Source organism: Athene cunicularia, assembly GCF_003259725.1.
Source record: "Athene cunicularia isolate RWA chromosome 12 unlocalized genomic scaffold, athCun1 chr12_part1, whole genome shotgun sequence".
NCBI lineage: Eukaryota > Metazoa > Chordata > Aves > Strigiformes > Strigidae > Athene > Athene cunicularia.
This window is the reverse complement of record NW_020799116.1, coordinates 4055942-4079565: the sequence shown is the minus strand read 5'-3', so window position 1 is coordinate 4079565 and position 23624 is coordinate 4055942. Positions and strand designations below refer to the sequence as shown.

The 23624-nt window shown below is 42.5% G+C and overlaps 1 protein-coding gene across 6 annotated transcripts in view; it reads left to right on the top strand.

The window, feature by feature from the left end:
* Nucleotides 1–22591, top strand: part of FHIT (fragile histidine triad) — a 530054-nt gene extending 507463 nt beyond the window's left edge. For all 6 annotated transcript variants that reach the window (XM_026857742.1, XM_026857743.1, XM_026857744.1 and 3 more), the window contains 2 exons: nt 13013–13116; nt 20673–22591. In XM_026857742.1, the coding sequence (XP_026713543.1) occupies nt 13013–13114 (102 nt within the window). In that variant the 3' untranslated portion in view covers nt 13115–13116; nt 20673–22591. The remainder of the gene's footprint in view (nt 1–13012; nt 13117–20672) is intronic.
* The last annotated feature ends 1033 nt before the right edge of the window (nt 22592–23624 follow it).

The window sequence follows — 23624 nt, the reverse complement described above, 5'->3', positions numbered from 1 at the left end:
CTCCCCCCTGCACAAAAAGAGAAAAAGCAAAAGGAAAAAGTGGGAAGTAAGAATAGGAGGAAAATGTTATCAGAAACAGCTAAGCCAACAGCATAATCTGCAAGTTCTGTGCGTACTGTTATGATATCTGAAACATAATTATCAAGCTTAAGTTAATTAGACTAATGCTTAGAAAATCTGGCATGGCAGATTGTGGTAAGTAATTAAATATACCGATTAAAAGATGTAATACACAGTGAGCAAAAGCAAAAAGAAAACTCCATTTGATACAGCCAGTGAACACAGACAATTAAGAAGTCAAGTAGATGAGCGCTGACAAAGATACTGAACTTTGTGGAAGATGATGGGCAAGATGCCAGTTTTCCAGTGGAACAGATTTTGCATAGTATCAGTCAAACTTTTGTTTTATGACAATCCATGCTACTGTTTCCTAACTGAAATATATGAAGGGCCACTTGCTTTTTGCATTGGGATTAGCTGACATGAATACAAGGGTATGTGCAAACAAGAATGTGACATTAGAGTACTAGTTTACATATATATAGAAGTCGTATAAATGGCTTTTCCTAAAAGCAATTCACAAGATGTCATATGAGAAATAAAGCTGTGAAGACAGTGTCTTCTGCAATTAAACGTAATACAATAATGCTTACAGGTCAGGATGAACGAGGGGAGCTTGTACACCTTTGTACACCTCAGTACATGCACAGAAAAACCCTGGAAATACAAACTGAGAACATGATATTTTTTGTGAATTTTGCTTAAAGGCTAATTTTAAAAAAAAAAGACCTATAGAAGGGAGAGAAAAATGTAGCAGTAGACCTTCTGTGGAAGAAGTTCTGCTGGCAGAGTCCCCTGCTCTGACTTCAAATTGTGTCTAAAGGAATAAAATTATTTTGCAAGTGCTCCACAAAGTGTGTGACACTACAACCTATTCCCCAGTCAGCTTCCTCCTGAAGAATGAGTGGGAAACCTGCAAATTCCTCGTCTGGCAAACTGAGATGAGGCGAGCTCGTGCTAGATCCGTTCTCACAACATTTAATCCACAAGCATTTGACTGAGCTTCCGGAGTAATGTGCAACCTTTTCTCAGCTGGGCCGTGTGTTTTATTCATATCTGCTGGAAATTGCTTTCATTTCAGTTGATCTCATTGTTTCCTAAGGCACGAACAAACTGATTTGGACTGAAGGCAAACAAAATTACTTTTTGTCTCTGAAAATTGGGAATGTTTGGGTTGCTTCTCCTGTCTTTGTACCCTTCATCCCCTCCATCTCCCACGTTCATGTGATCACCCCATCCGTGCAGTGGGGTGGGATTTTTCCATGGCTCTGAAGTATGTTCTCTGAACGACGGTAAGAGAAGGTGGTGATCTGTTGCCAGGATATCATCACAGGAACAGAACTTGCAAAAAATATTGTAAACAAAAAAAAGCTCCTGTGACTTTTCCAGATGAATATTTCTAAAATGTCTTGCTCAAAGGTTTGAATATTAATTCTGTCCAAAAGCAATGATGCTGAAGTCTACATATTAAATAATAATTGTTATGCAAATGCTATCAGTTCATGATTCCTATATAGGAATGTGGGGATGTCTGGGAGGTTGTAGCATGGGCAATGGCAACTGTTTTTTCCAAGGCAGTTTAATAACGTTTTCAATGTATTTTCATCAAAACCACCTTCCTACTAGTAGAAGCTATCAGCCTTAATTAACTGCAACATGTATCCAGCTAAAATTAATTCTCCCCAAATTCACAGTCCCTTCACTGAAATTAATTGCAGAATATTATATTCCCAGGCTATTATGCCATCCCTGTTCCTCAGTGTGGGCATTATATGGGTACAACTGTGGTCTTATTTCCCAGAAAAAAAGAATTGGAGCAGAAGGCCAACACTGCAGCTTGGAAGAGCAGCAAATAGATTCCTCCCTCTCAAAGTGAAGGCAGCCTGTGGCCCTCCACCCCCTGACAACGCCACCGTTATCCTAGTCTGAGTCTCGTCAAGTAAATAAGGGCTCTTGTATTGGGCCCCTTGTCTGTGACTTTTTGTTCTCATTTGATTTATTGTATGAGTTAAGAGGTTCATGTGAGGGATGAAGGAGCCTGCTTGAACAATACCAAACTGTTCCTCATTTCCCCCCCTCTTCCCTTGTCTGGGTCTTTCCACTAACCTCTTGCATAGCTTACACCTCCTGTGTCCATCCACCCCAAATAGAATGCTGGGCCATGTTCTGCTAGGGGTAACATGTCTTTGTGAAGTTTGTACAACATGAAATAAATAAATTGGGCAATACCCCATGTGATGTCTCTTAAGAGAACTTCCAGTGTAAGTTTTATGGCAAAATTAACTGACTGGAAAAACTGGAGGAGATGATTGACCATCTGAAACCTCCAATTCTGCTCCCATATCTGGGTCTGGTGCCATCCACTGCCATCATAACATCAAGAAGTGTGAGCCTCTGCTGGATTTTATAAATATTCTAGACAGTGAAGATATTTTTTTCCCTTTACTGCTACTTTAAGAGATGAATTCACAGACTCTGGGGCATTTGCCCTTGACAAAACTTGTCTGGTTCTTATACTACTAAGTCAGTGGAATATCAATAGATTCTTAATGCAGTCTGTCTTTTAGAGTTTCTTTCATTTCTCAGAGCAAGAGTAAATGTCATTCATATTGGCAGGTTATAATGGGAACATTGAGATACTAATTTTTAAAAATATACACAGCTTCTTTTAAATAGTCTTGGTCTCCCTCTTGTGTGTCTATAGCAATTACAAGGTTAGATATCCCTTAAGATGCTAGAAAAGGTCATTTTTCTACCCCGTGACTCCGTGAAATATTCATGGTACAGCTCAGGTATTGGGATTGGGTTTAATGTTTCGTTGCATCACCATCTGTTTTGTTGTTGCAGTTGTTGTTGGTTTTTTCCCTTGGTGGGGGGTGAGAGAGCATGGAGGCAGCAGTGAGGGATGCTGGCATATGGGTCCAGACCTGATATAAAAGATGAGCACTGAATCTGCAGGAACAGAGTAGCTCCTCTGACCTGAGCTATTTTCTTTTTAACATTAAAAGACTTTCTGGTGAAAATTTACCATTATGCATGTAGATCATCAGTGGTAGATAGTCTCTGTCTCCTCAAAGGTAAGGAAGCCACATTAAAGTAGGCTTTTGTATTATATGTAAAGTTCATTCGTATAGCTTAACGCAGGCATTGAAATAAAGCTCCTCACTGAGACAAATGGCATTAACAAGTTCCAAGGATGCATTCAGTAGTGTTTTCCAGAGTATTGCAGTGGCTCAGTGGTAAAGGGCAGCACAAGGAAAGGCTAAACCTGCAAGGGGATGCAGAGCACCAAGAGGGCTTTGCTGCAGGTGCTTGAGTCCCTTGGCCACAGCCAGCCAGCTGGTGGTGGCACCCACTCCTCGGCCGCTGGACCTGGGGACAACCACAGTGACAGAGAGACCTGGAGGGGCAGAGTGGGTTTCTCTAAAATGGGTTTCTCATAGTTGAGTTTTATGCTCGCTTGTAACTTTATTTTTACTATAATAAGGGGTTTTGGCCCCTAACGTTTCACTAGGATTTTTCAAATCCTTTTTGATCATCTTGCTCTTTTTCAGCATTTCCCTCTTACTGCTGTTTAAAATGTCATGACATTTAAATCAACATGACTTATTATAACAAAACAGTATATAAAACAATATGCTGCATAATAAATGCAGCCATATTTTTTGGAGTGAATGTTAAATGAGAGCAATTTATTCCTCAACCTATTTTAGTACCTACTTACTAGAGGGTATTGGCTGCTTAAATCCCGGGGAGGCAATCTCGGAGGCGAGGTAGCCTTGCATGTGCAAGGCTGAAAGCTAAAGCAGTATTTGAGGGATGCCTGGGGGAAAAGGCTGTCCTGGGGATGTAGCTTCACGCAGGAGTGCCATGATCCTGAGCGCCACGGGGAAAGCAGACAGGACATCCTGGGAAGGTCTGTTGGCAGGTGAGGGGTCCCCTGAGAAGCACACATAAAAGCCCAGTGGTTTCCCTCAAGCATGCCGTATGTGTCATTTTAGACATCTGAAGCCTCAAAATCCTCCTACATCAGTGGAGAGAGTGACTCAGAGTGAGTTACTCCAAGCCACATCGACTGAATGTTTTCTTTTTAATTTCAGAAAGTGTTAGTGGAGATTTGTTTAATAGGAATAAGCTAATTCCCCAGAGAAGAAGAAATCTGCTCTCTGCTCTGACCGTTGTGGGCTCTTCCTGCAGCTCCCAGAGATGTGGTGAGGAGAGTGAATGTCCCCTCAGGAGATGGGGACACATTTGTGTCCCCCTGCATGCTGAACCAGCTCTGTGCCAATGCCATAGGGCCTGCAGCAGATATCCTTTGTGCTGGCAGAATAATACAAAGAAAACAAGTAAAGCAAATCAGCCTCCCTAACACACATGTGTCTTCCTTGGCATGTCATGAATCTTATTGAGTGTGCTCAGGGTACAGCAAATATTTATTTGAAGTTAAGATGATTAGCAGGGAAAGTTCTGACTTTGAACTCCCTGGGTTGGGAGCCAGAATACATCAGCCTGATGCAGGCACCTCGAGGTTATCTCTGCTCTTGGAGTGGGACATGCACATCGTTCTGCAGCTCTGACCTTTTGGGAAAAGGCTTTCAGTCAAGTAATACATGCACCTGCATGAAATTTTTGAATCACTGACTCTATCCTTGATTAAAGTGCTTTTCCTTGATTAAAAATAGCCTTTTTCCAAATGAGTAATGTTGCATGGCAGGCTGTGCACACAGGATAACGTTTCCTCCAACATTATGACATTGACATTGCCGTTTCTTACCCTGGTCTCTATGCAACACATTTCTCTTCTGTAGGCAGCCCTCTGTAGTCAGTGCCATTAGGAAGCTCCCTACAATCATCTACCTCTTCTTCCCAGGTGAGGAAGACTCGCAGGAGTGTTTATAACATTATCTGCTAACTAGGAGAATAATGGGCATGGTGAAAATACATCCAAGCACCTTTCTAGATTCTTGCCTGGATCCGTATTGGGTTGTAAATAGCTGTTCTCCAAGTCTTTGGCAGGACTTCTTACCCCAGTGGCTATTCCTTCAAGTATCTGCTTTGTAATGTGCTCACTTTCCAAGAATTTTATCTCAGTTGGAGCCAAACTGGAAGTCTGTCAAGATTTTAGCTCTTCAGAGTGCAATCTACATATTTAACCAAATGGCAAATGTGTTTTCTAGACAACTGTCGTTCTGCTCATGTGCTTACTTGTCTCTTATACTTTCAAAAGCAAATTTTTTAGGACGCCTTTTGTATTTATTCTTTTTCTTATTTTTGTATGCAGAATTGTTAGAAACTAGCGTTTGAAGAGTTTATTTTAGCAAAGCACTTAAACACATATGCTTAAGGGTTTTACTTAACCTTTATGTGTCTTTCCACAGAATTCTCGTTGTCTAAGTGCTTTGCTAAAAAGGGTGCAGTTATTCATATGTCCACGTGAAGTGTGAGGTTCAAGTCTTCCCCAAAGCACAACAATAAAGCTGAAAAAAATATTTTCAGTCACTATGACAAAGAGTCGACAGGAGGAAAAACACCAGCACACTCTAAAATGCAGCTTTGATAAACTGAGATTTCCAATGGAATATATGCTTTGCAGCAATGATATCGGCAACTGTGAGGTAGTGGTGTATTTCATAAAGAAGTCATGAAACAACTGGAGAAGGATTTTCCAGTAGGTAGTTTAAAAATTGCATCTCCTGTAGAAGAGGGCTTCTCCATCTCCTTAAATAACTTGAGTTTAATGCAGCAAATCCCTCAAAATCAGGGATTTCTGGTTCACACAAATGCAGATATCAGTGTGATATAGAATCTTAAGCAAAGTCAGCAGATGAGAAAATTATAGGATGTGGGTTTTTTCCAGCGGTGTTCACTGTAAATTAGAGCAATTAAATTACAGCAGTCTTGTAGCTGTAATTAAATATGGAGACAGGCCCAGAGATGCAGAAACCACTGAACTGCCTGAGCTGCTCAGTCTGCAGGGTGGCAGCAATGGTAAAAGGGGCTCAGAAGTGGGTCTTGATCCCACAGCAGCTGATGGGGGGGCAGCCAGGCCTCTTGCACTGTGTAACACAACATCTGGTAGGTGGTCGAGAGGGAGTGTGCTACATTTGGTCTCTGCCTGTGTTTTTGCCTCTCCTGGGGTCCTGCCCGGTGCAGTGTGTGGGGATACCCATCTGGGGCATGGCCAGGGCTGGGGGCTCCTGCAGTGATTATCCCCAGGTAGGAAAAACAGGATTTAAGGCCATATGACTGCAGCATCCCTGAGAAGCTGCTTTGTGAAACCGCTGCGTTTCATCCATTGTTCTTTCATTTTACGTTGCTAGTCAAGTCGAGACTTGAACCACAACTGAAGGTAAATGGGATGGGGACAGGAGACACGGACTGGCGGAGGAGGCTGCCCACCAGAAAGCTCACACTCCCTTCAGCAAGACAGCAGAGGATGAAGAAAGCATAGAGCGTAGCAGCAGGTACAGATAATAGCAGTAAATGTCACATTTAATTACGCTATGGGGAGGGGAAGAAATTAATTCTTACTATGAGGATATAAGCTAAATATAAACTGAAGTAAAAGGAAAGAAAGCACTGAAGGAAAAGAGCAAGGATGACAGACCAGAGAGAAGAGGGCAAAGGAGGCAATTCAGGAATTAAGTTGATGTCAAAGCAGTATGTGAGGAGGCTCAGATGGCTGGAAGTCACCACCAGGACTAGGAGGTCCTTAGTATCACCAAAGGGCTGAGGAGCCACAGCCAGCCTAGTCCTCGAGTTTTTCTCTCACATAGTGAGATGCTCCGGGTGAAGCCCCACCACATCTGCTCGCTGCAGCACAACAATAAGGGCAGGGATGTGCTGTGGGTACATAAGGGAGTTGGAGGAAGAGGTACATGTAGCAGCCAGCCCTGGGGTTTTTCTTTTGTCTTCAGACTCTGGAAAAGGATTGCCCCTGGAGAGAGGAGATAAGACCTTCAGTCTCCTCATGGTTCACTTGTTAGTCTGATGCTGGAATATCCCTCTGCAGATTTCATCCAAGTGTGGGAATTTGGTATGGAAAAAATGCCTGGGTATCCCAAGGTGTATTGGTATCTGGGTAATGCATAATATCTGATCCAAACTGCTGGCAAAAATTCTTTTTTTTTTGTTTGTTAGCTGATGGTTTTGATAATATTGTATTTTATAATCACTGAAGCAGCTGAGTTTTGTTGTGTTGCTGCAGTTTGGTGTAATTACTCTCCATCACTATAATTTTTCTTTTAGTTAAATGCATTGGAGGTTATAAACTCTTAACTATCAACAGTAAATATTCATGGGGAGTGAGAATAGTGCTAACTACCGTAAAAGCTTTTTTCCCAATACTTTTGGCTAATGTTTTATATTAACACGGGTTGCTTTTCTCCCGATGTTACAGCATAAGTGGAACAAACCATAATACAGATGTTACTTTAAACAACAGCCAGTCATAGACCCAGGTGCCCTATAGTCTGCTGCACTGAGAATTCTGGGCTCCTCGCAAAGGGCAAGAAGGAGAGGATCCCCAATGCGAATGTGTTATAAAACAATATTGTGTTTCCCTTAAGAATTGCAGTGATAAAAACGTAGACTGTTCTGCAGCACTAACAACTTTAATAAAATAACATAAAGCACAGCTGTCAGGTCTGCCAGCATCTCACACTGGGAGACATGAGTGAGAAAATGAACACTTTTCACAAGCAGAAATATTCAAAGAGCTCCACTGTTTACAAGTAATCGAGACTGACAGTCATAGATTATTGGTGGAAGAGCATTTTCTGCTTGAGGTGAAAGAAGAGGATAATTTATCAGGAAGCCCAAGAAGTCAGACATCAGTAATGATCTGCTTGACGAAGGGCATATCTTAGAAATAGTGCATTTATTTGTACTGCAAGGCAAGAAGATGTACTAAGTTATAAACAAGAGTCTTAGTGCTTGAAGAATGTTGAGCAGATACGGTGTGTAATTTGCTGGGCAACCGCGATTAAAGAATTGACTAATGTGTGTCTCGGTGCTTGATCAGAATATTAAAAGAAAAAGTTAGCATAATAGAGATTGTCTAAAAGAAATGCTTATTTTTCTCAACTTATCCTCTCCTTTTGGAGTTATCTGAGCCACGTTAGTCTGGTTGCTTAGCTTTTTGTTAGTGCTTGTTCTTCTGAGACACTCCTGTAATATAACAACGGGTTTGGCTTCAGAGAATTTGGGGCTTTCTGAGTTTTGTAGTAGAACATCTTGTCTATCTGGTGTGGTGTTTCTGCATCACCACTCTCTTATGAAAACAGGCCAAGTACCAGCAGTTTTAGAATGGTAACTAGCTTGGAGCTCTCCAGAAAAGGTTTTCTAGATGGCCACCTGCCCTGTCTGGGCCTTGGCATGCCCTGTGGCCGCAGCAACGCAAGGCTGCGTGTAGGCAGATCCTCCTCCCAGCCCCCGTGCTGTGTCCCGCTGGAGGAATTGCTGTCCAGGTACCAAGAAATGCTGCTTCCTTCCTGGGGTGCAGCCTGGGAGGGGAGGATTTGGTTAGAGTTAGAATATTAAGCTCATGTCAGTATAAAACACCTTGGAGATCCATCCCTTGTAGTTTGGTATTCATTGTTTGTGTTCCAGCTCAGCTCACCTAAAGCTTAGAAATTTTTCTTTTTTTATTTTTTTTTAAATCGTTATAGCTTTCTAATACTTCTTTCTTTCACTCAATGTGGGGATTGTAAATTTTCGTCTGTATTTGGCCAACCTGGGCCAACATTACCATAACATTGCTGAGAACAGGCTGTGCTTCCCTGAACTTCTGTTCCACATCTGAGGGGACCTGGACTTCAGGGGACAAAAGTCTCCTGCTCCCCACCAAAGAGCGCTGCTCAGGAGAGCTCAGTGTGTCTGCAGAGCTCTGCAAAAGCCCCCAGCAGTGGCTCTGTTACCCTGTGGATGTCCTTGGAAGACCCTTAGCAAAATCTGTCCCCTTTATCTCAGTGCTTTGCACAAAAGTGACTCTTGTAACCTCGTCATGTGCTATTTTCATCTCACTTGAAATAGCAGCTACTTATCACAACCGGACACGTACACATTTGCTTGGGAAGGGATTCTGAAGGTGAGCAGTTTTTTCTAGAAGTGTTCATTTCATAAAGGGCAACGGTTGTTGTTCAGGGGCCTTTGGGTAATACGGAACCCTTGTCCCAGGAACCATAGAGAAGGTAGCTGAAGCGTTTTTGAGAGGATACGGATCAGTCAATCTCCATCTCTATTCAGATTGTCTAGGGAACTCTGGGCAAAACCTCTCTTGCAAAAAATCATGTCAGGCAGATGATGTGGGGCTCTGCATAAGATTGTTTTTTTTTCTTTTCGGAGCTTGCAGAATGGTTCTACAAAAAGTACCACAGACTTCAAGCTAGTCTGTGGATATATTTGAGTAAGGATGTCAGCTCAAGTTCACCAGCATTTTCTCTCTGACTGGGGAAAAAACACAGGGAAATCACTAGTTTTCACAGATGGATAGCTGGCAAATAGAGGTATTTTTTTCCCTTTACTTTGAGCAGAACCTTGGAGTGTTCTCCAGGTAAAAGAGTGTTGCTTCCCCTGTATAATCCAAACTTTCAGTAGCATGTCAGATGTTTTAAGGATGCACAGCTGGGACTTGGATATGCATGTGAATGTGAACACACTCCAAGGCAATGAAGTCCCTTAGAAACAAGTATCGACTGTTATGTTTGTTTCCCACCTGAATTCTAAATCAATACTATTTAATACTGAAATATGTATGATGTTCTCTCCTGAAAACAGATTTACAACTTTGCCAAAATACTATGGAGACTGTCTTAGCCTCTTTTGGAAAAAAAAAAAAAAAAAAAAAAAAAAAAAAAAAAAAAAAGTTTAAAGAAAGTAGCTTTTGCTTACAGAGGCCCTCATACAGAGATCTGAACCTGATTGAAAATTACCTTACATAGGAACGCATGAAATAACCAGGTGAGACCAAACCTAGCCATGATCACAATATCTTGTCCCCACTGGAGATCACCAGCAGATGCTAAGAGAAGATTTGAAGAACTGGGCAGGTGCACAGATGTGACTCTGTTGTGCTTTCCAGCCTCTGTTACTTTGCAGCATGTGGAGTCCCTGAGCTACAGGTGGTATCGGCAGCCCTTAATTTATTTGTCTTCCATTTATTGGCACTGTTCGTCTTGAACCTGCATAATGTTTAGCATCCAGAACATCATCTAGCAAGGTTATCCATAACTTAACCATTGTGCTTCGAAGTGGCTCGCTGCACAGTTTGGCTTGTACTGGACCTGCAGGATGGTGGTTGTAGAGAAGGGTGGGAAGTCACTAGGGACAGTTTTCCAAATCTCTACAGTGGTGGTTAAATAACATCAGAAACTAAGTGGCGTTGAGGTGATAATTGCATATTGCACTTCAGAAATTACTGACAGGGTAAGAGGTTTGAATGCAGAACAGTCCTGGGATCCTGTGTGGGTAGGCATAGAAATTTTATACTGAAGTAATATTCATCTAGAAGTCAGTTGAACAATGAATGCATTGGCCTCGGCGGTGATTTAACACTGCAGTTTGGTGTTGATCATACCTAATGTGTCCACAAAACGTGCCAGGCTGGGGCTTGCTGTGTGGTACTGCAGGCTGTGCACCAGGAGCCAGGGCTGCTGAAGGAGGTTGGATTTCCAGGCAAGTTTCAGAATTCATTGCTGTTCCCCATATATCTGTATTAACCTTAAGTCAAAGATTGATTAATTTTAAAGGTTAGCAGTTATGTAGCAGAAGAAACCCTCTCTTTCACCAGCTTTGGGAAGTCACCATGGTCTGTGACTTCACACAGTTTTAATTTAAACAACAGCCGTTTCAGGATACGCCTCCTTATTACTGTTCATTTCAGTGACTTTGAACAGGGAAAATAAAAATAAAAACTCCAAGTCAAATCCCCACTTTACTGGTCTCCTCCTGGAGCCAGCTCTCACCTGGGTTGTGCATTACCAGCATAGGAAGGGAGAACAGCAGCCAAATCACGCCACTAAAAGCACCTCTTGCAGGTTAAACAAGGAGACCTTGAGGAACAGGGGCCACCCTCCCTTGCCTTCTAGCTGTTGCCTGCTGTATCTCCTGCTGATGCTGGGTCGAATGAGCAAGACGTTGCTTTTTTAGAAAACCAGCTCACACCTCAGACAGACAATTGATTTACCACTACTTGGCTTGTCCTGGTGCATCCTCTTGTGAAGTGTAAGTGCTCGCAGTCCATGGAAAGTACAGGATGATTTATGCTGTTCCTTACAACTCCCTCTCATTGCCAGCTCAGCGGTGGCACCTATACAGTGTATAGGGGCGTACAGCGGGTGAGAGCAGGCACATGGACACAAAGGATGCGTGTTGACAGTGTATACACTGTACTGGTCCCTGGCTTTTCAATCTTCCTCTGTAATTCTGTGGCGTTATTACAAGATGGATTTATAACACACCTAGAGCTAACGTAACAATGAAGATTAGTCTTCTACTAGTCGAACAGTAATACACTTTAATTTGCCTACAGCTACTGTATTATATTGCCATGAAAGGAAATAGCTTTCTAATGCAGCTTCGTCTGCTGAGAAGGAAGAAATCCATGCTGCAGAATGTAAAACTACATAGGAGTGTAGCTGGCAGCAAAATTCAGAGTAGGAAAAAAACCCCAGCACAAATAAAAGTATTTGTGAGTTGGATGTATGCTAACAATCCTAGTTTATTGTTAAACATGCCATATACAGTAATGCAGTTTGCTTGCAGGTTCAATATTGCTTCATCTTTGTTTTTTCACTCCTTCATCTTCTGTACTAAAACTTGTCCAGGAATAAAAGGTGTAAATTCATTAGTTTCCCACTTCGTTTGTGACATTAACAAAAAGTCAGTATTATAACGTTCCTCAGAAGCGCTGGTGCTGTTAACACAATCTGTGCTTCGTTCTGTACCTAGAAACACAGTGGAAATCTCAGTATTTTAATACATTAATGCAAAAGTGTCTGCTGTAAATGTAGTCTTCCCTTGAGGAGTGTCAGGCACTCTTTGAGGGGACATGTGTACAAATGGTCACTCCAGTGCCGGCATGTTATATTTACCATAAAATAGAACTCTCCTCTTCTGGAGAGCAGCAAAACCATCAGCCTCTCCCTTCTGGAAAGGCAAAGGATGTATCTGAAATCATCACTTCATACCTACTGCATGTGGGATAGAACTCACTTTAATGGGCATGTTATTCAAGCTAAAGACAAAAATGAAATGTTTCACATACTTTGGATCTTTTTCCTCAGTTAATCGTCAATGAAATTTAGTTATGTTTGAAATAACAGGTTTTGTTTCTAGACCAGAGATGTGTCTCACTTTCAACAAGGGCAAGGAAGGACTAATAACTTGCATGCAGGGAGGGAATGTATCTCTTCTGAAAACTACTGTTATAAACAGTATAGCCAGCGGGAAACAGCCGCAACAGGGCCTTGGTATCACAATAGGGCTTTGATGGGAAGGGTGACCCCATGGGCAGGGAAAAAGTCAGAGAGAACATTTTACATGAATTACTGACAAGGCGTTGAGGCAGCTTCTGCCTAGCTCACTCCACTGAGGTAAAGGGCACTTCCAAATACCTGAATTGTGTGTGTTACCCTGTTACTTTACCTACCAGCTTTGCATCAGGCTCGCAAGGTATCTGTCCATCAGCTCACAAAGGTGAGCTCTGTCACTGGCTACCATTCGCCCTGGCACCTTGCATTATCATCAGAAATCCATCGGAGCCAGTTAACTACTGTCACCACTCTAGACTAGTAACCTTCACCCTTCATCTCTTCATCAACAGGTCCCCCCATCCCACAAACACATGAAGTAGTTAGACTGGTTGTGTACAGGCATGCCCTGAATTTTACAATAAAACTGGAAAAAAAAAAAATAACAGTGAGTTTTTTTTCTTCTTTCTTCCTCAAAAAAGTTGCAACGACATGACAAAGAGGATTCCCCTGACAAGTGGAGGACAGAAGAAGAAATGGCAGCTGAAGCAGCAATTCTGAAGAAGTATTTTCAGGAAAATTAGAGGTAATGATTTATATGTTGACTTACTCCTGCAACACCAAAAACTCTGTTCAAGTCTCCACAGGCTTCTTGAGGACAGGGGGGGAATATGTAGAATAGAACAAAAGAAGTGAAAGCTCTTAGGTTTGCGTTGTTTCCAAAAGGACACAGTGCTCCTGCAGTGACTGAAATAATATGCTGCTCCTTGAAAAAATCAGCACCATCCTAGAGCATTTTGTTTCCAGAGAGCAAAAAATAATATACCTGGAAATCAGAATCATCAGCAGTTACTTAAGAGGAATGTCAAAACTAACTTATCTTCCCTCTTTTTTTAGAACAGAAAATAGCCTTGGTATCTCTATGAAAAGCTGAAAACTGGTGTGTCTGTGTACATAAGCACCTATACGTACAAAATCCCAGCCGAATTCAGACTATAGAGTGCATAATCAAATGCTAACTTCATCTGTCAAATCTTAGGATCAGTTCAACTTTCAAAATTAAGCCTGCTGGAAAACTGCCTGTTCTGCTAAATTTTCCACTGGCCCTAAAAGAAAAAAAAAAAAAAAAAAGATTTGCAGGGAGGAATAGAAAAGAGAAAACACTTGGCAAGCACTAACATTGGTGCTCTAGAAATTGAGAGATTTTCATTTTGTACCTGGAGTCCCAGAAGCCAGATTCTTCCAGTAGAAATAAACTGGCCCCCGGAGATCAATATGAGTTACGCTGGGATGTACACTGCAGCAATGATGCCAAAAGCTCCCTCTCCCCTGTTCCCCATATGTTGTTTGCCATCATCCAGAACTCTCATTTCTCTGTCATTTCTGACTGTTTCATATTTTTTCCTCTGGAAGAACCGAAATCCCATAAATATCCCTCCTCTCTGCCTGTGACTCACTGCTTACAGCCCGGCTTGAGAAATCTTGAGCTAAACTACACAGTGTGCACATGGCAGCTTGTCTCCCATGTCATTCTGTCCTCTCCATTTGGGCCGGTTCATCTGACTCTTTCCATTTTTTCTTGCATGATGACCATACTCTTGTCTCCTCCACTCTAATTAACTGTGCCAACCCTCCTGCAGACTGACACAGAGAAAGGCACGTAACACACATCATTCCCATCTGTGAAGGAAACTTGTCCTCAGCATCTGGGACCTAGGGACCTCCAGGGTTTGAAGTAACAGGGTTTGGATTACACAGTCAAGTTTCCAGCATGGCTGCTGGATTTTTACTTAGACACTTTTCTACCTCCTCAGAAATATGTTTCTCAAAAATGAATCACTCAGCCAGAAAGAGCATATGCTTAGGTAGTTCATATGTAAGCACACTACTAACAGAGGCATTATGTAGGACTTCATCTATGGCCCAGCAGTAAATGAACAGTACTTAAGATAAAATGGTGCATCCCTATTCCAAAGTGATGTTGTTCCCTGTTCTATATTTGGGAGGTTTGGGGCAGGGAGGGGAGCTGGTCTGGTTAGAAATTAATTTGAAATGCTTTTCTGCAGAGATTCTCAAAGGGGTTGAAATTAAATCCCCACATATCCCTAAAATGTTCTTAGGCTCTTCTGATGCTAAACACAAAGCTGGTATAAATTCATTCCTGCAAGCAAATTCATGTGGCTGGACATTTATTTCCATTTATGATAAAAATAAATCAGCATGTGTCTGCATTGGATGACCTCTTGATAAGTTCCCCACAATATTAAGGTCATTACCTTTCCTAGAACAGACTGGTAAATTAAATCTTACTGGCATCATTATCATGAGAGTATTTTGCCTAGTGCAGGCAGTCCTTCCAACCCTTGATTCCCAACACAAGGCATCATTGTCAGCCCTGACATCGTTTTGCTTCTGAGGTTTAAGGCTCTGAACCTGAGATAAAGGTATGTCTGACACCTTCTGGATTTCTCAACTTTTATCTACTCTCTTAACCTTGCTTCTAAAGTGATGAAGATTGAAAACTTTTGGCAAATTAACAAGGTTATATGCATCCCTCTTTGAAGCTATTTTTGGTTTTCACCTACAAAAGATTTATTTTGCCATTTATAAGTTTACCTGGATGCTATTTTACTTGAGCTTTTTCATGCGGCACAAGGAAAGTCAGAAAGAGCTGAATGTGGGTGTTCTGGAGCCAATAAATAGCAATTTTTAAGGCTTCGTGCATTATTTTTCTACTTAAGTGTTTTGTTCAAAGAAGCCCAGCTCAGCTAGATTAGCCTTCATAGACTGAGCTGTTTCAGAGCTTTCCCAGCTACCCTTACATTTATCACAAATCCTTCAACAACTGTCACAACTCCTCTATGACTTGACTAAGTACAGTGCTGCCTTTTGCCTGTATTTATAGATTATCTGATCACGAAGGACTTGCAGGTGACTTTTTCCTAAGAAATACCTGAACAAAGCAAGAAGCTCTTGATTCTTTCCCTACTACATTTGCTGGTGCTGATCCCTCTTGGCTGGTTGGGTGGCCACAGCTGAGTGCTTCTACCCCGGTCCCCAGATGATCAGAAATATCCAGGCACTTGCTTAAAGATATGAACCCCATTTAGCCTCGCTAAGTTTACACCCTTGAGAAAATCCTTGCCTTAAAATAATTTATTCCTGTGTGCAGCTGCTTAGAGCAGATGAAAGTGAAACCAGGGAGTGAATTTGTGGTTTGCATACATTTCTGGTCTTTCACTGCACGTCCCCATGCCACTGTATCCCATCTCATTAGGACTTTCCACTCCTTGAACACCTCCAGCACATGCGGGCTCTGCAGAGCTGCTCACGGTGCTGTGTCTGCAGAGCCGAAGTTCAGCAGAACTTCATGTGGCTCTGGACAGGGACAAGAAAATAAATTAAAAAAAAAAAGATTGTCAGTAGGACATTTGATCTATAATTGCCCCGGTTAGTCACATTGTTGCTTAGCAGCACCAAGATTTGGCCTCTTCAGGAGTGGTTCCTCGTTCAGCGTTGGCTGTCATATGGTCAGTTGTATTTGGTAACTGGTTGCTCTTCGAGGTGGATCCATGGGGAAAGAGTCCTTACTCAAAGAGCAAGCTTAGGTGCAGCATCTTAATTTCCAAGTCTATTTTCAGATGAACCTTTTAAATTTTCTAACTATCTATAGCTGTGTGTTTTGATAGTCTGTTTTGTGCATTTTAAATTACACATGCCAGCAGAAAGGCTAAAGATTAAAAGAGTTACTAACCTTCAGATAGTGTATGAAAAACGTTTCTCTTCAAAGGCAGTTTCACTCTGTGTTGTTGTTCTGAAGAAAGAACCAGGCTGTGCAAGTTTCAGTAGAAGTTTTCCTATTTTATGCATAAATGAAGTAATACTTGTATGCCATTAGAGAAGTAGTCAGTCTTAAGGACGATGTCAAAATGTCCCCTTGCAGAAAGGAGTTGACAGTGACACTTTGTTGCCTGGTGTTTTTTGAGTTACAAATATTCAATAGCTTTTAATTGCTTAACTACCTGAATATTTTGTGCGATTCAAAATGCAAAATTCAATTTAATCTCTCTCCAAATAATGTGGGCTTCACAATTGTGCCGGATTTCTGATGTCAGTTCTCTCCTTCCCCAGTCTGGCGATGTTTCTGGAGAATATAGTCTTTTCAACTTTGTCAGAGAATATGAATTTTATTCTTTTTTTTTTTCGCCCCACTGCGGAAGAGAGACGATTTCATTTTTCAAGAGCACTCATCCTGCCTCACAGCTGCCTCTTCTGCACCAAGATCTCAGCATGTGTGAAAAGATGCTGTTCTGTTGACTTCAGCGGGGAAATTACCGCTGTTAGCAGCAGCTGACCAGAGGGAATTTAAACTGGCAATTTGGCTTGCATCTATCTGGTTTTGCTCCAGCACCTCTGACAATCCATGCTGCATGCATGAGAGTGAGCATCAGAGTGATTCCATCACTTTCCATAAATTTAGGCAAATATGACAACATGGCTCACAGCACCCTTTCTTTGCTTGTTTTACTGTAAGAAAAGCCCTCTTGTTATTTCTGGTACTTTAAACTGAATAAAACCACAAAATTATGACTATGCCTTGGACTGAATCCACAGACCGGATCTGGGACACACGCTGTGCAGTGCGGACACAGTCTGCCCCAGAAGATGCTGCACCTGCAGTGTGGACCACAGAGCAGGTTGTCCCCTGGGTGACAGTGACACCGCAGACGTGGTCAGAGGTATTTTCTGCAGTAGATTCTCCTCCACTGTAGTCAGCCTGTTGGCAAGTGGAATCACCACTCAGTCACAGGGAATACAACGGGCTGTGGGCTCTCGTCTGAGGAAGGGCAGCAGGGGAAAGGGGTACAGCAAGCAGGGACCCCTCAGTTTCAGAGCCTCACTTTATAAGCAGGACAATTTTTCAAGTGCTTACACTGGAGTTAAACTCAAGGTGGTGCCTCGTCCTGGGGATTTCCCAGAGAGCATTGTTGAGAGCTGCTCGTGGCTGCACTTAGGAGCTGTTTGTATATAATCCCTAGGTAAATACTCATCCTAGTAATCAGCTATAGATTTCTCTGCACTCCAGACTTAAGTGCTATTAATTATATCCCCCACTCAGAAACCTCCAAGTACCATTAATTAGAAAGCAGGAGCTGATGGTTTGCTTGCCTGTGTGAAACTGTTATGACCTGAGAGTGAAATATAAGCTTCAAAAGAAACATGTTTTATGAAGGTCACCTTGGAAAACGTCATAACAATCTGTCAGGAGAAGAGAATGCAGCACTGCAAGTGTGCGTTTCACTGTGACATTATGCTTTAAGTAGTTGGAAATAGCAAAGAGAAGATGGATCAGATCATAGGGTCTGTGCTTTTTCACACAAAATTATCTTTTTTTTTTTCTTCAGTAAGTACATATAAAGTAATCTTTTTGTCATTTCGGTGGAATGCAAGGAAAGTTAATATCAACAGAAATCCAACAGACAAACATAATCTGGCCCTTGCTGGTATTTTTGAAGTGTAAAACATCCAGACCCAGCACCTCTGCAGCAGGGAGAACATTTATGCAGAGGAATTAAATGATCTCTTCAAGGGAAGATGTAAACAGCCAGAAGAAGTGCAGCGACTGTGTAGAGCAGTAATACCCACCCTAGAAGGCTCAGGGCAAAAGGCTTCCCAAAATAAATGTGGTGTGCTAATGCACAGAAACCTCAGCGTCGAGGTTGATTATTTTTCTGATTGAAGCATATCATTATTCTTATGAAAACAAATCTGCAATAGACTTAGTTATACGTAAAATGTCTTCCTCTTCCAGGAGGCCAGCATGAACATGATGTTCCCCCTCACACCTATTCCAGGGCTCTATTTTGAGGCTGTAAGCAGTACTGTGCTGAAACATATGTATTTCATTCTCTGGACTTCCACTTCCTGATGGGTGGCCATTTAATTCGGCTGTAAAGAGTACATGAATTCCATACAGCATTGCTCCGATACTGTAATTATCGCTGCAGTAGAAACATCATGGCCAGAGACACAGACAAGATTGTACCACATAAAGGCAAAGCAGCAAATGTGTTAGTGTTCGCAAAGAAAGCTGACAGAGAGCCAGATGTTCTCTTCACTTGCACATCCAGCAGCCTGAATGCTTACCTGGGATGTCTGTCAAATGCCAAGTATTTTCAGACTGATCCGTTCTTGATTCATCATTAAGCTTTATGTATGTCACATTGTATGAGAGGAAAATGGGGAAAGCCGAGCGTATCTGATAGACATTGTGTCCCGGGACCTGGGATAAAGAGTCAAGGCACAGGACAATGCTGAGCTTCAAATAAGGATATCAACTGAGGTCAAGTACTTTTATACCCAGACCTGTGCTAAAATGGTGCTAATCTCTTGCCCCCAAAGCTGCACAAGGATGCACTTACTAAGCAGCCAGACCCTCCTTCAAGCAGATTCACAAAAGCATGCCAAGTAATTTACAGGCTGCCATCAAACTGTCAGTCAAGAGGGGCATACAATGGAAACTGTTGCTCAAAATGCCATCAAAAGGGGAAACATATGTTTCAGTGAGAAAAGACAATCAAACAAAGAAGTGGGCGGTTGGGGAGTTGCAGCCACAACAGCAGCAAGGATCCAAGCCTCATGCACAGCCCCGGGAAACAAGTTTGGGGGCCATGCCCTCGTCTAACAGTTGGGTAACAGCGTTGTGTTTAATAAGCTGAAATAATTTTCCGATTATTGAAGCCAGCTCTAAATATGCTCTGAAGTGAAGGTACAAAAATTGAAGATACCAAAGTATAAAGCCCACCTCACGCTCAGTTATTAGCAAAGGTTTGTATCGTGTTTTCCTATTGCTGTAGCTGCTGCATAATAGAACTGCCCAGAGAGACGCACTAACCAGCAGCTTGGATGTGACCTCAGAGCTTAAAAGCTGCCTTTGTGTGAGTTTTGGTATCTAGGCTGTGTAGGTGGAAAGGCATTAATAGCTCCTCCAGTACGTAGTTATTTGAAAAAGGAAGGGCGTAATGGACACTGGACTGAGCATAGTTGAGGCTCCGTTGTTTGCCAGGATGTCAGTCTCTACACGAAAGGACAAGTTATGGGCAAGGGTAAACCCAACCACCCCGTTTGTGTTAGCACCTGGGGCGGCTGCGAGCCTCCAGTTAATGCTGCAATAACAATTGCGTGTGAGTTTGTGCAGGGATTTCACACGCAGGTTTCACAGCTGCAGTCGACTGCACTTACCAGGCTCTCAGCATTTCTAATTCTCTACCTCAAGAACACCTTCCAGGTCTGTCATGGCACCTACTACAGGTCTTTTACTAGGATGAGCCACCAAGATATGCATAAAATTGGAGCAGACATGGGAATAAATACCCCATTCATTCTCCAGTGTGTGAGGCTGGGGGCATTTTCACAGTGATGGTCCCAAATCACTGGTGTGTAATATCCTGGCATTAGGCAGAGTCCCACCGCAGGGTCAGGATGGATGAGGATATACAAGATACGATGATTTTGAAAGAGCATTTGCAGGAGCTTATATAAGAGATCATACACCCCAAAGACTCTTGCATGAGATTATTATAACAAAATTGATTTGAAGAGTAAGAAGCTGGATTTGATGACACAAGATGCCCTTTCTAATCCTTCATTCTTATGACTGGCGGTCAACAGAGCTGGGGACTGTGCTGTCTTACTCAGGGACATCAGCAAGGTGGCTTCGCTTCATGTTTGTTTTTTGTAAAATGATCCTGACCTCCTTTGGAGGGGGCTTTGTGAGTTAGGAATGAAAAGCACAATATGAAAGGCAGGCATTAGTATTATTTGGAAGTGAACTTTATTGAAAAAGCAGATAATAAATCAAAGAAACGCTTCTCTTTCTGGCCTCAATACATAATTTTAAAACAGTTGTGTGCAAGGATTTTCTCCCTTCTCTATTGCACAGGCTATAATAGGAGCTGAAATGTGCTGTGTGTGGATTTAACGCTGAACATTTCCCTTTGCCTGTCGCTGTCAGTGTTTCCTGTTGGAACATTCTAATGAGCACCTGACTCATTAGCAATAAGCAGCCTGACGTTTTGTCTTACTAACAAAGATCAAAGATACTATTATACGTAACTATCTGTTGTGTTTGATATTTCTCAGGTAACAAAGTGGTTGAAAAACATCCCGTGACTTAAGAAACTCCCCAGAAAGACAGATCTCTCTCTGCAGTTCTCCGTGACCCTGGAGCTGCAGCTGAACAATTTTATTGTGTTCTACAAATATGGGATTCTTCCATGAAAAACTTTATTGGACCTTTGGATATCATCAAGGTTGAATTTCAGCTAAGACAACTAACAGCGCTGATTCAAAATATTGCTCTGAGTAGTAACTCATATTTTTCTGAATTGTGTACTTGGGAATGAATCTTTTTAAATTGTCCCTTGGCTTAAATTGAAATAAAGTGCTAGCAAAATCAGGTAGCTATTCTGTTTAGGTACATTACAAAGGGTTTACTCCGTGTTGTGCTTTTTGATTCAGTTATTGTATGTGGGCTATTATATCATAGAAAAATTAGATTTTTTAGCAGTATGACAATTCATAAAACCCAAGGCTTTGTTACAGACTAGCCAAGATAAACTTGGAGAGCTACTCTTTTGTTGGGTAAGGTAGTATAACAAGAAATACAACACTTCCTAAGCTCATTCCTTTCTCTCTTCCTTTCAATGCATTGTCACTATGCTTCGAGAGCCTAAGGTGATACAAAACACTTCTGCAAATCAATGAATACGTAAAGCTGCTAATGGCATAGTAATCACATTAAGGTTAAACTGGCACGAAATGTCCTGCTTCCAGCAACAAACATGAGTGGGAGCCACCCATGTGGAACGCTCCCTTGGCAAGAAATGCCCCACACAGAAAGAAACCTGCCATGGGTTAGTTGTTGATCGCTAACATGTAATAAAGGAAAAGAAGCCAAACAACAGATGGAAGAGAGAAGAAATGAGTCTGCAAGATATGCATGAAAAGAGCACCCGTCGTCTTGCTCTTGAATTGTGGAGAAGCGACAGCCGAAGGTTTTTGTGTCCCCTGAACTCAGGATGGAAAACAAAATCCACCAAGTCTTTCAATGAGAGCCATGCCAAGGGGGGCACAGGGTGCAGGGTCTACCTGAAGGCTTGAGGAGGTCAGAGTCAGGTCCAAACCAGAGCCTGGCAGTGCTTTGCATGTCTGGTAGCACAGTGTGGCCACTGTCCAAACAAATAAAAATGCTCCACAACAGTCTGTCCTGAAGGGCTGCAACCTGACCTGAGAAGTATGAAAATGCACGATGGATGAATTCTCATAACTTTTCCTAAGTATCTCTCTGCTATATACTGCAGGTGAGTTCAGTTCTTTGGTTTGAAGTCTTTGTGCTGGTCAAATAGAAATACTAGAGCAAAATCACTGATGTTTGATTCCAGATTTTACTGTGATCCTGTTAAAATATTGCTCCTGAAAAGCCACTTGGAGTCAGAGATTTACCATGACCCAGTGTGGCCACCAGTATCTTCCATTAGCCCTTTTGAAAACTCTAGAGATTGTTATACGCCATTTCTTGTTCCATGCAGCGCAAATGGAAAGTGCATTTTGATGGTGTCTGTACTTTTTAGACCCTGAACAAGGGCTGAATAAACAGGAAATGAAGGTCAGGGGGCAAGAAGTGACAGTGAAGAAAAGGTGAGCAGCCAGGATGGTCAAAGATGCTGGCAAATGGGCCAACACATACAGTTGTCCTTTTGCACTTCAAAACTAAAACCGGCTGTGATTTCACACAGTAGGAAGACAATGGTTGTGCTGCTGAAAGGAAAACCTGAGCATCAGTTACGTTTGCAAGGTATTTCCGAACCTGGTGCTCAAGGGCTTCCTATTAAGTATGGAATATTCTGTATTAATTCTGTAGCCTGTGATGAGCGAGTGCTGTGCCAACCATTTTGCACAGGGGCTGCGGAGCAGATGAGTGCTGAGCTGTATGGAAGATTTCATTTCTGTAAATGAGGAGGCCGTTATCACAGCACTAAAGGTCCTGTTTGGGTTTTTTTTAAAAAAAAAAAAAAAAGCCTCCTGTGACATTATGCACAAAACAACCTATTTATGCAGCATGAAAATATTTATGTGCTTCGCTCCAGCTTTAAAAGAGAATTTGCAATAGATGAGGGGCATGAGAAAGGATTGGAGTGAGAGATAAGGAGAGATTAGAAAAGGCAGATCATGAAGTACATGACATCCTGCAGCAGTATGTGGAGTAACACCCCCCCACCCCCACCTTTTTTTAAGACCTGAGCCTTCAGGATGGTGTCTGGATCGTTCATACGCTTCCTGTAGACTTAATTTTCCACAGGCAGGGCGCTGCACACAAAGGTGCAGTTGCTGGAAGTGTGAGGATACGCTGTACTTGAAGGCGTTGATGGTTTTTGTCTTTTCCAGCCTCAATCACCTGAGGTCATGCCCAGAGCTTGCCTTTGGGCTGCGGGATGTTGCAGAGTGCTGAGCTCCTCCACTGAAAGCAGAAAACATGGGAAAAAAAAATCATCTGTGCAGGGAATCAGGTGGATGTGGTGCACGTGGAGTGGCCCCGACAGGGTGGCTTCATAACAGGACAGAGCTAACTGTGCCTGCTGCTGCTCGGCTCGTACCCTCATTCCCTGTCTTTACATGCAAACAAGTTTCCCAGATTTTTTCGATTAGCAAAAGTTTGTTTTGCTGAAGGGAGCAGTTCCTCCACGGGGCTGCAGCGGCTGTGCCTGTGTGCCTCTATTTTCATTAGCAAAACAGCTGTGGTTCAGCCACAGTGCTCTTCATTGGCTTTTGTAGGACCAGGCTCAGAGTAGGATGTGGCTCCACATGCCCTCTTCCCCCTGCGTGCCTTGGAACAGAAACTGCAGAAGAGCTGCTTGGGCACGGTCAGTCCCACGGGCAGGAGAACAGCCGGGGTACTGGGAGCACGCCCTGATGGGGACACCACCAGCCGGGGTACTGGGAGCACCCCCTGATGGGGACACCACCAGCCGGGGTACTGGGAGCACCCCCTGATGGGGACACCACCAGCCCATGCACCCAGTCTCTGCCCTGCCA